Below are 12,823 nucleotides of genomic sequence, written 5' to 3' on the forward strand. Positions count from 1 at the left end.
AGGTGGGCATCTTAGCAAGCACAATATACAGGGATATGGGAAATGGTATTGACAAACAAAGGCTGAACTGATGTCTTTATTCAACCTTACCAACTATGTCTACAACCCACTAATTAGACTTTTTTGCCATAAGCTTGTAGGTCTCATAATAGTGGGGGTTCCCTGAAATCTGAAAACTATTTTAAGGCCTCCCCATGGTAAAAGGTTGGAAAAGGCTGGTGTATATGTTGGGTTACATAACCGGTATGAGCAAAATTTGAATGCAGCTGGTACAACACATTACCTACCCTGAGCTGCTCATATGTTTGTGCTGACAAACAAGCTTGATTCTTGTCTTATGTCTAGTGTTCATCTTCTGTCCCTTTCTAGGTGATACGTTCTGCAGCAGACTGGTCAGCAGGTATAAAGTACCATGAAGAGTCCATTCACAATGCATACGTCCACGTAATCGAAAACAGCAAGCACTACATATACATTGAGGTATAAGAAAATACAGACTGGCTGCAATTTGAACTGTAATTGTGATGCATAACATAACCTACTAAAAGGGATTGTCATTGCCGTTTTAAAATTGTTTCTTCCGACCAATCTAAATAACCTGGAACAAATCTCACTTGAAAATTGGGTCAAAACCTAAAAGGTACTTATGACTGAGTAGCCCTTGTACACACGATCAGAGATTCCGACGGAATGTGTCCGATCGGACCATATTGTCGGATAATCCGACTGTGTGTGGTCTCCATCGGACTGTTTCCATCGGAATATCCGATTGGCCAAGTTTTCCAACTTGTCTATAAAATTTTCCGACAACATGCTCTGATCAGACATACTCCGATCATGTGTAGCCTACTCCGACGGACAAAATGGCACGCATGCTCAGATCAAATTCCTAGACCAAAGCTATTAGCTACTAGCCTGAACATAGTCCCGTCGTAACGAAATAACGTCATCACGTTATGTACAATCGGATTTTCCGACAACTTTGTCCGACCGTGTGTATGCAACAGTTTCGGACAAAATCCGTCGGACAAAATCCAATGGATTTGGTTGTCGGAATGTCCGACCGTGTGTACAAGGGCTAATAGTAAACAAAACTGGTATATGCATATTCTAAAATATTTAAAGCTGAAATCCAAGTTTCCTGTAAATTTAAATATTTCATTTGGGCCAATCTTTCCCCAGCTATGTTGAGCCAGCAAGCCTGGGTTTGTCACAGGCCAAAGTATGCAGTACCATAGGGAATAAGATGCATGTGTTCCCAGACAAGCCTAAAGACAAAGTATAAGCAATGTGTTAAAAAAAAGAATGAGCATGAAACAATTCTTTAGAATAGTCCACAGAGCAGAGGTTTGGAGCATATGGACAAAAAGAGAGAGAGAGAGATCAGTGCACCTAGAGAGTAACCTGGAACTAAATGTCAGACAAGTGTTGAGACCGAGCTATGGGTTTTGAATATTCTTGGGGACTGGATAGACAAACAACAGCAGGAATTCGACAAATGCTCACACAGACGGGCAGCTTTTTGAAAGTAATCTAAATACTGCATCAGGCAACTGGAGTGTGAACCCCACAATCCTTCAAATGAGCATTATCCCAACAGTGTAGGCTTCTCTACATATTCTCATATGTACAGCACACAGAGCAAGTTTGCTAACGCAGGGTTAGAGAATTGGAGCCAGGAATGCAGGGAGTCAGATTCAATCATAGGAGAGTAATCAAAAGCAAAAATAGTTGGTCAAAAGTACCCAGAGAAACACTGGATGAGTTGCAGGGGGATATACTGTATGTATCAAAAAAGCCAGGAGAAACAGCAGATCCCAGAAAGGACAGGAGGACCTGGATATGACAGCAGGAACACAAAACCACAATCAAACATTCAGGGATCGACCAGCACATTGCAAACCGATAGATAACCTCTCAACAGATGAGTAATCAGGATGAACATTGGACAAACATCTGATCAATAAACAGCCAACAGGTGGACTAGCAATGATCAGCCTAAAAGCAAGTAAACAACTTACTTGTACAGGCAAGGGAGAAGCATATTCCTAGTAGTGGCTCTATAGAATATTAAGCCAATATCAAACAACATGTCAATGTTGTTTGAGATTGGCTTAATCAATGCTTTGAAATACAACTGTTGCTAAGAAAATTGAAAATGTGGGAATTGGCTAGGGATCTTGTTCAATCGCTCGTGTGAACAAAACCTCTCTGGGATGCTGCTTTACAACCAATCTTTTACAGCTAATACAAGGTTTTCTCTTTCTATGTTTGCATTCACCCCAATGTACATCTGTCTTTCTCTTTCTTTGTCCACCATTCTCTCTGTTTCACTCTCTATTTTTATCTCGATACCTTTCTGTATCTCTCTCGTCTCCCTTTCTTTCCCTTTCTCTCACTATTTTTTCCTCACCCTTATTACTGTTATCATTATATTCTTCTCTCTTTCTATTACTCCTTTCTCTTTTTCTTTCCCCCCTTTGTCTGCACATTTGTTTCTTTATCTCCCTCTCCATTCTATATACCCCTATCTTTTTCTATTCTCCTTTTCCGTTCTACGCTCCCATGTTTTATACATATTTTTTTAAATAATACTTTTTTCCAGAACCAGTTCTTTATCAGCTGTTCTGACAATAAAGTTGTGTTTAACAAGATTGGTGACACCATCGCTCAAAGAATCATCAAAGCTCACAGGTAAATGTTTCTGTATCCTGTAGCCTAATTGCCAGTACACATACACCGGAAATAAGGAAACTATTGCTGCCTAATTCATTAAAGATTTGTTAGCTGGCAACTTATAAGTCCAGCAAATCATAACTGCCAACCAGAATACATTCTATTAAGGTCAGACCAGTCCAAGATTTATTTGGCTTGGTTGATGTGGATTACTGCACTTAAAGGCATTCTACTCTCTCAAAATGTTTTTGTTTTAAATAGATATTCGTATCATTTATATTCCTTCTGCTCTTTGTTTGCCTTACCTTGTAACCACTTGACCATTGAAAGATCCACCTTAATGACCAGGCCATTTTTCTTTTTGGCACTGCGTTCCTTTAACTGACAATTTTGTGGTTATGCAACTCTGTACACAAATGAAATGTATATCATTTTGTTCCCACAAATAAAGATTTCTTTTGGTGATATTTGATCACCACTAAGTTTTTATTTTTTTTTTTATTTTTTTGCAGTATAAATGAAAAAAGACTGCACATTTGGAAAAGAAAAACAATATTTTTTAGTTTTGGCTATAAGTGTAAGGCTGTGTTTGTAGGAGGAGTCAGGCTGCATAAAGCATGCCCTCCTCTGCTTCCTCCTCCTCGTGGTCACTGGCTCTCGTGTCCCACCCACCCATTCCCTTTTTCTTTTCATTTCATTCATTTCTTTTCATACTTGGGTATGCCCCCTTTTAGGCATACTGACCACGTGACCCCGGCACACTTCAGGTCTATGTTCTCTGTTGCTCTTTGTTCCTTTCCTTTACTAGCCACAGATTGACTCCCAGTACAAAACATATTCCATAAGTAAAAATCGAATTTCTTCATAAATTTAGGCCAAAATGTATTCTGCTACATATTTTTGATAACAAAAAATCTCTAGTGTATATTGATTTATGCTTATGTTATAGCGTCTACAAACTATGGTGCATATATAATCAAATTTTTATTTATACTAGTAATGTTGGTGACTTATAGCAGGTCTGTGATAGCAGTCTAACATTAACTGACACTTTGTGGGAATTTGTGACACTAATACAGTGATCAGTGCTAAAAATTTGCACGGTCACTGTACTAATGACACTGGCTGGAAAGGGGTTTACAGCTAGGGTTCTAGGGTGATCAGAGAGTTAAATGTGTGCTTGACAAGTGCGCCGGTCGTGTCCTTTCCCGTGGATGCCTGGCTGCCGAGTGAGGGGAAGATGGCCCTGCTTGGCTCCATCGCATTGAAGGGCAGAAGTGACGTCAAACGTCACTTCTGCCCATAGCTCTTAAAGAAGACATCTTTCTTTTTTTAAGTGCATTTTAGTGTAAATATGAGATCTGAGGTCTTTGACCCAAATTAAATTTTTTTTTTTCTAAAAAAGACCATGTCAAAGTAAAAAAATAAAATATATAAGAAAAAATAAATAAAATTGAGCTCCCCGTCCCACATGCAGAAGCGAACGCATACATGAGTAGCACCTGCATATGTAGCACCGTTCAAACCACACGTGAGGTATTGCTGCGATCGTTGTGTGAGTTAGAGAAATAATTCTAGCCCTAGACCTCCTCTGTAACTCAAAACTGATAACCTGTAGAAATTTTTAAACATCGCCTATGGAGATTTTTAATGGTAAAAGTTTGTCACCATTCCACGAGCGGGCACAATTTTGAAGCGTGACATGTTGGGTATCAATTTACTCGGTGTAACAACATCTTTCACAATATAAAAACAACATTTTGCTAACTTTACTTTTGTCTTATTTTTTTATTTAAAAAGTGTATTTTTCCCCAAAAAAAGAGCGTCTGTAAGACTGCTGCACAAATACGTTGTGACAAAGTGTTGCAACGACCACTACTTTATTCTCTAGGGTGTTAGAAAAAAAAAAAAAAAAAAAATATATATATATATATATATATATATGTATATATATATATATATATGTGTATATATATATATATATATATATATATATATATATGTATGTGTGTGTGTGTGTGTGTGTATATATATATATATATATATATATATATATATATATATATATATATATATATATATATATATATATATATATCTCTCTCAAAGGAATTTTATAGCAAAACCTATTTGGGTTTTCTTAGGTGCTGTCTGGAAAAAGCTTTGACTGTGCATGCAGAGACGGGCCTGCTATTCAATACAGAGCACTAATGTATTTAACAAAGGCACAGGTACACGTTGGGTACAAAAAGCTTTGTTAATCAAGCCTAAACACACAAATACACTTCTTTACTGTGGCCATATGACTGTAATAATCTACTCTTGGGGTCACCATACAATTTACAGTAATATGTTAATATAAGGGCTCACCTAATCGAAGTAATTTGTATACAGCCAGACAGGCCCTTGGACTACTTTGTTTTTGGTATATGTAAAGAAAATTGTACAATCAGATTGTAACTGTCATGTTTTTGAAAATATCCTTATCCTGGTGTCTTAGTTTTGTAAATTGAGCCCATTAGCCTTAAAATAATAAGTTGTTAATATTTAGCGTAAAGAATCCAGTCTGTCGACGTAGTAAGATCTGTTAATTAGGAGATATGTGGAACAGCATAGAACACAGCTACCTCAATAAAAAAAATAAAAGTACTACTGTACAGAAGTGTAATTAAGTGTTCTATGTTCTGTCTTGCAGGGAAAACAAAAGGTATCGAGTGTATGTCATCACTCCACTCCTCCCTGGGTTTGAAGGAGACATTTCAACTGGAGGAGGGAATGCCTTGCAGGCTGTCATGCATTTCAACTACAGGTAACGCAAAGCATTCAAATTCACTTTACACTAGAAAAATAATATGTTCATGAAATTGCTGCATTGCTTGTTAAAAAAATATTGAGATGTGATCATATATAAAAATGTATTAGGCCCCTTTCACACGAACGATCCATTCAGGCCAGCCTGTCAGTTTTTCAGGCGGACCTGAACAGATGCTCCATAGGGGTCTATGGAGCGTCGGATGTCAGCGGTGACATGTCCGCTGACATCCGACCCGCTTCGATCCGAAAAAGTGTGATGGAGGAAAAAGCTATTTTTCCATCCGTCATCGGATCGGGTGATGACGGACACTGCGGACCATCGTCATCCGATCTCCCATAGGGGAGAGCGGCGCTGTGACAGGTCTGTCCCTGCGCAGTGTGCCGAGATGGACCCGTCATCTTCTGCTCAGCGGAGATCGCTCCGGCGATCCCCGCTGAGCAAGCGGACATCCAAGGGGCGGATCAGCACTGATCCGCCCCATGTGAAAGGGGCCTTATTCTTTAATATGAATGTAAAACATGATTGTGTTTTTATTTACAAAACAAAAAAGTACTAACCAGTTTAATTTAGGCTTAGTTAGGGCCCCATTCACACTGAGTTTTAGGTGCAGTGCATTCATATCATGCTTGCTGTGTCTTTGATGTGCTTTTGTGCTTTTATAAAAATGTGTGTATGTACAGTGCCTTGCGAAAGTATTTTGCCCCCTTGAACTTTTCAACCTTTTGCCACATTTCAGGCTTCAAACATAAAGATATAACATTTAAATTTTTTGTGAAGAATCACCAACAAGTGGGACACAATTGTGAAGTGGAACGAAATCTATTGGATAATTTAAACTTTTTTAGCAAATAAAAAACTGAAAAGTGGTGCGTGCAAAATTATTCGGCCCCTTTACTTTCAGTGCAGCAAACTCACTCCAGAAGTTCAGCGAGGATCTCTGAATGATCCAATGTTGTCCTAAATGACTGATGGTGATAAATAGAATCCACCTGTGTGTAATCAAGTCTCTGTATAAATGCACCTGCTCTGTGATAGTCTCAGGGTTCTGTTGAAAGCGCAGAGAGCATCATGAAGACCAAGGAACACACCAGGCAGGTCCGTAATACTTTTGTGGAGAAGTTTAAAGCCGGATTTGGATACAGAAAGATTTCCCAAGCTTTAAACATCTCAAGGAGCACTGTGCAAGCGATCATTTTGAAATGGAAGGAGTATCAGACCACTGCAAATCTACCAAGACCTGGCCGTCCCTCTAAACTTTCAGCTCAGACAAGGAGAAGACTGATCAGAGATGCAGCCAAGAGGCCCATGATCACTCTGGATGAACTGCAGAGAACTACAGCTGAGGTGGGAGAGTCTGTCCATAGGACAACAATCAGTCGTACACTGCACAAATCTGGCCTTTATGGAAGAGTGGCAAGAAGAAAGCCATTTCTCCAAAATATCCATAAAAAGTCTCATCTAAAGTTTGCCACAAGCCACCTGGGAGACACGCCAAACATGTGGAAGAAGGTGCTCTGGTCAGATGAAACCAAATTCGAACTTTTTGCCCACAATGCAAAACGATATGTTTGGCATAAAAGCAACACAGCTCATCACCCTCAACACACCATCCCCACTGTCAAACATGGTGGTGGCAGCATCATGGTTTGGGCCTGCTTTTCTTCAGCAGGGACAGGGAAGATGGTAAAAATTTAGGGGAAGATGGATGCAGCCAAATATAGGACCATTCTGGATGAAAACCTGTTGGAGTCTGCAAAAGACCTGAAACTGGGACGGAGATTTATCTTCCAACAAGACAATGATCCCAAACATACAGCAAAATCTACAAAGGAATGGTTCACAAATAAACGTATCCAGGTGTTAGAATGGCCAAGTCAAAGTCCAGACCTGAATCCAATCGAGAATCTGTGTAATTTTGCACGCCCCACTTTTCATTTTTTTATTAGTTAAAAAAGTTTCAAAAATCCAATAGATTTCGTTCCACTTCACAATTGTGTCCCACTTGTTGGTGATTCTTCACAAAAAAAATTAATTTTATATCTTTATGTTTGAAGCCTGAAATGTGCCAAAAGGTTGAAAAGTTCAAGGGGGCCGAATACTTTCGCAAGGCACTGTATATGTATATGTGTATATATGTGTATGTGTGTATATATATATATATATATATATATATATATATATATATTTATTATTATACACAGAGTGAGTATAAAAAATAATTATCCCACTTTAAAATACTCACATTTTGTTACTTTGCATAAAATGAAGACACGCGTTTTTTGTTTTATTCCACTGTAAGTGCGGCTTATAACAGCCATGTAAGAGTTGGAAAAGATCACCCCCTCCTAAAAATGACTTATAAATTTATAAAGCCATTTGACTTTGAACTGTGATCAGCTGTGGTCATTTTGATTAGCTCAGCATTAAAAGAGCTTTCCCGAAGCATTCAGCACCTGGTAGTGCATCTGAAGCAAACCATAAACTATAGGTGGCAAGGCACTGTCAAAAGATCTATGGGCTAAAATTGTGGACAGGCACAAGTCAGGAGATGCATAAAAAAACAAAATCAAAGGCTTTATTGATGTCTAGAAGCACAGTGAAGTCTATTATTAAGTGGAAGGTGTTTGGTACAATACAGACCCTCCCTGGATCAGAACGTCACTGGAAACTGGTAGAAGAGGCTACCAAGAGGCCCGCAGCAACTTTGAAGCAGTTGCAGGAATTTGACAGAGTAGCCATTGTGTGCAAGTGACAACAATATCACACATTCTCCACAAATGTGACTTGTATGGAAGGGTTGCAAGAAAAAAAGCTACTGCTCAAGAAAGGACACAAGCAGTTACGACTGAGCTTTGCCAAAACGCAGCTTGAAGATTCTAAGGCCACGTGTTGTGGTCAGGTGAGACTAAAATTTGAAATATTTGACCTCAACAGCAATATGTCTGGCAGAAATACAGTACAGCTCGCCATCCAAATAACACTATTTCTACAGTAAGGCATGGAGGTTGCAATATCCTATTATGGGGCTGTTTCTCTGCAGCAGGGACTGGAGCACTTGTCTGGATAGAAAGAAAAATAGATGGGACAAAATACCGTCTTTTTCCCACAAATAGAGCTTTCTTTTGGTGGTGTTTGATCACCTCTGCGGTTTTTATTTTTTGCGCTATGAACAAAAGAGGAACGACAATTTAAAAAAAAAACACACTATCTTTTACTTTTTGCTATAATAAATATCACACATTTTTTTTCAATAAAACACATTTTTTCCTCAGTTGAGGCCGATCTCTATTCTACATATTTTTGGTAAAAAAAAAGATTGCAGTAAGCATATATTGATTTGTTTGCGCAAAAGTTATAGGGTCTACAAAATAGGGGATAGATTTATGGCATTTTTTTTTTTTTTTTTTTTTTACTAGTAACAGCTGCAATCTGCGATTTTTATTGGGACTGCAATATTGTGGTGGACAAATCAGACACTTTTGACATATTTTTGGGACCATTGACAATTATACAGCGATCACTGCTATAAAAATGCACTGATTACTGTGTAAATGGCACTGGCAGGGAAGGGATTAAGTTAAGAAGCCGGTGATCGGGTTTTTTTCTTATGCTGTTGGTGTGTGAAGGAAAAAAAAAATGATTACCGATCCTCTGTTTACATCACGTGATCAGCTGTCATTGGCTGACAGCTGATCATGTGGTAAGGGGCCAGGATCTGCCCCTTACTCGGATCTGTGATCACCTGAGTCTCAATGACTCAGGTGATCACAGAGCGCGCTGTGCGCTCCCTTCAGGGGGGCGTGGCCAGCTTTGAAAGGGGGGGACGTCAATAGATGGCCTACCGGCAAAGCAGATCCGTGTTGTAGCCATCAGTCGGTTATAGCACGGATCTGAAAAGGTTAACAACTACTGGGTTTTTTTCTTTTTTTACTATGTAAAGGACAAAAAAAACATTTTGAAACTGTCTCCCTTACTTTCCTTTACTTTCCACTTTACTTAAAATAAATGTGTCAAGGCAGTACAATCACCCCCCCCCCCCCCCCCCAAAAAAACAATTTTTGGAAAGAAAACTCCACAAGGTGATATACTTTTTTTTTACCTTTTTTTGGAAATTAAGAAATATGCTGGTATTAAGGGGATAAGAACATGCAGTTAGGTAATGGTGCAAGATAAAGCTTCACTTGCGCATATGCAATACAATACTATATGCACCTGCTGGAAAAAAAAAAGTTGAAAATCAAAAAAGGTAACTAAAGCAAATAATAAAAAATAAATAAAATGTCCACCACTTAATGAACATACAGCAATAGACCAGTGTTTAAAGCAACTTATAGCAAACAAACATTTCTTGCTGGCTTTGATAGATGAAATTTAATTTGTGGTTTCAGGCCACTATACCAGTTCTAGTCCTAGTTTTTGCAAATCGGCCCATTGGACAGTTTATATTGATAAACTTAGTACAAGTAATTTTTTTTTTTATCATTCTTGGATTAATATTTGAAACTATTGTACCTATTGACCAACACATTGGGAAGTTATTAGCAAATTTTACCTAATCTGGCTTGTCTAGAGTGATGACAGCTGCTGCTTGATGGTAAAATACTCAACTTCGGTAAACAGACTTATAATGAATGCCCAACATTTTAATTATATAATTAGCTGCAAAAGTCTTAGCCTATCCTAGCTATCTCTCTGTATAGAACGTCACAATGTTCTACTTCAAGAACTGCAATGATTTTCCTGTAGTTTGGCTCCCTCTTGTGTCAATATCTATGTAAAATTATTGAGCAAACTGGTGGATATGTTCTAGTCTTCTAGGTGTATTTGGCGTTTGATAAATGATACCACAGAAAACGATCTGCTTGCTAGAGACATATCTAATAGCCAGTAATATTGGTGTAACACACATAATACACAGAGACGACTATTTAATACTTTATTTCTAATCTGTCTGTGTTATGCTCATATCATGTCCACACTGTGTTCTGAGTTTGATTTTCATTATCAATTATTTATAGAACCATCTGCAGGGGAGAGCATTCCATCATTGAACAGTTGAAGACAGAAAGTGAGTGTTTTTTGTTTTGTTTTGTTTTTTACCTTTTTTCTCCTTTCTTTTGCATATCAAAATGAATTTAAAAAAATGAATCAAAGTTTCAATATGATGTTTTTAGTTATGTGATATTTTGCTGCCGAAAACACTGAGACCTTTTTAAATGACCATGTGCTTTCTTTTGTTTATGGTGATCTTGGAAGCATAACTGTCTGTAATTTTAGTACTGCACTAATGTTTATGCTGCTGTCCAGATAATGTCACTCTTGGGAAATGTATACGTGACCACCATTGTGTTATGTAACACATGCTTTAAATAGCAAATGTGTGAGTTGTTTTTTTTTTTTGCGAAGGTTGATTTGTTAGTTCAACTATTTAGGCCCATATTCATATACAAAACATAAAATACAAACTTTTTATGTCATAATGGAAAGCTATCAGTTTTAACTGTATGTGCAACAAACTCATCTTGACCACTTTTTTTTTTCTTTCCCCCTATTTTCTGGCATCTATCACCTGGACAGGAAGTGAGGGGAAAACTCTCTCATGGAAGCACAAAATCAGCCATATTCTAACAAGAATTCTAAGCCCTTGTACACACGGTCGGACATTCCGAGAACAAAATCCGTCAGATTTTGTGCGACGGATTTTGTCCGAAACTTGTGTTGCATACACACGGTTTGACAAAGTTGTTGGAAAACCCAATCGTAGGAAACGTGATGACATTATTTTGTTATGACGGGACTACGTTCAGGCTAGTAGCCAATAGCTTTGGTCTAGGAATTTGATCTGAGCATGCGTTGCACTTTGTCCAATCGGAATTCTCTACACACAATCGGACAAAGTCCGATGGGATCATGTTGTCGAAAAATTTTATAGCCCGGCTCTAAAACGTTGTCCATCAGATATTCCGACGGAAACAGTCCAATGGAGCCCACACACAGTCGGATTATCCGACAACACGGTCCGATCGGACATTTTCCATCAGAATGTCCGACTGTGTGTACAAGGGCTAACGCTTTTCTGCTACAAACAATTGTCTTGGAAATTGGGAAATTTTCCTTCCTGTTTTGTATGAAAAATCCCAAAGGGGAAATGGGCAGCAATTAAAACAGTAATTCTCCATTATCAACTCTTATCTAAAACTAAAACACAACAGTTTGGCTGGATTTGGGCTTTCATAAAATGATACTTGGAATATGGCTCTTTAAGTCTAATGTGGCATCTATGTAGTAAATTAACTGTATGTACAAGTATACATACATTGTGCCAATAAAGTGATCCAAATCCACTGAGTTTACCTCACCCTCACACCATTGCCACAATCTCTAAAATGTAGCACAGTCAAAAAATGTCATGGTGCTTCCGAAGGGTAAACAGTCAAGTTTAGTTTCTTTGTCCAGAAGAGAGTATTTAAAAATCACAACTAATAAAGGATTGTAGAAACAGTTTATTTTTCATACATCATGGAACACAGAGTTAGGCTAATATTTATTACCTACTGGGTTATACCCATCTCTAGGTGAATGGACACTGGTAGACAAAGTCTTAAACAGGAAGTGATCCCCTATATAACCCCTCCCATTCAGGAAGTTTTACCACTGTCTGCAAGGTGGATAGGCATGTTTGTTTGAGCTCTCTGAGCTCCAGGTCTCTAGTCCCACAAACTGTTCTTAAATTAATCAAGGGATTGACCGATTGGATCCATTTGACACAGGCTCTATATGCTCAGATAAATGGTACCCGAGCCTCGTAAAGAAGACACAAGATCCTGTATAGTTTTGCCTGTAATGCGACCTCCGGGCGCTGGACCCTGCGAAGTGGAATCCTGGACACCACAGCTAATTGCATATCCCTGCCATAAAGGATCAGGTCAGACAGCCTGACAGGCCTAACCAGGAGGATGATCTTGCTGAAAATAAGACAGATATTTCTGGAGCGCTGTGTTTGGCTGTTGATGCCTTAAAGGATTCAGTACAGCTGGGCTCTTGTTTGGCTCTCTTGTCTGTACATAAGCGCAGACTTTTTTGGTTTAAGAACTGGTCAGTCCTTGTAAGAAGTTATTGGCAGGTTTCCCCTTTCATGGGGAACGTTTGGTGGTGATTTGGACAAATATATCCAAAAGATTTCCAGAGGGAAGAGTTCTCTACTTCTGGTGAAGAGAAGCACTAGGCGTCCCCTGTTTAAAACCTCAAGGACTGCTTCCCCAGGTTTCTCAGCGCCAAGGCAGTTTCGCCGCCAATAGGGTGCTAGAACCAGGGGCTAGGCCAGGGCCAGAA

At 38.7% G+C, this 12,823-nt stretch overlaps 1 protein-coding gene across 3 annotated transcripts in view; it reads left to right on the top strand.

Moving 5' to 3' along the window:
* The window catches only part of PLD1 (phospholipase D1), a 355,357-nt gene that overhangs the window by 288,188 nt on the left and 54,346 nt on the right, over positions 1–12,823 (top strand). For all 3 annotated transcript variants that reach the window (XM_077487973.1, XM_077487974.1, XM_077487972.1), the window contains 4 exons: positions 370–480; positions 2,606–2,694; positions 5,372–5,485; positions 10,510–10,559. In XM_077487973.1, coding sequence (XP_077344099.1) covers positions 370–480; positions 2,606–2,694; positions 5,372–5,485; positions 10,510–10,559 — 364 coding nt within the window. The remainder of the gene's footprint in view (positions 1–369; positions 481–2,605; positions 2,695–5,371; positions 5,486–10,509; positions 10,560–12,823) is intronic.

This window comes from Lithobates pipiens, unplaced genomic scaffold (assembly GCF_037356315.1).
Source record: "Lithobates pipiens isolate NorthernLeopardFrog02 unplaced genomic scaffold, aLitPip1_a1.2 Scaffold_18, whole genome shotgun sequence".
NCBI classification, from domain to species: domain Eukaryota; kingdom Metazoa; phylum Chordata; class Amphibia; order Anura; family Ranidae; genus Lithobates; species Lithobates pipiens.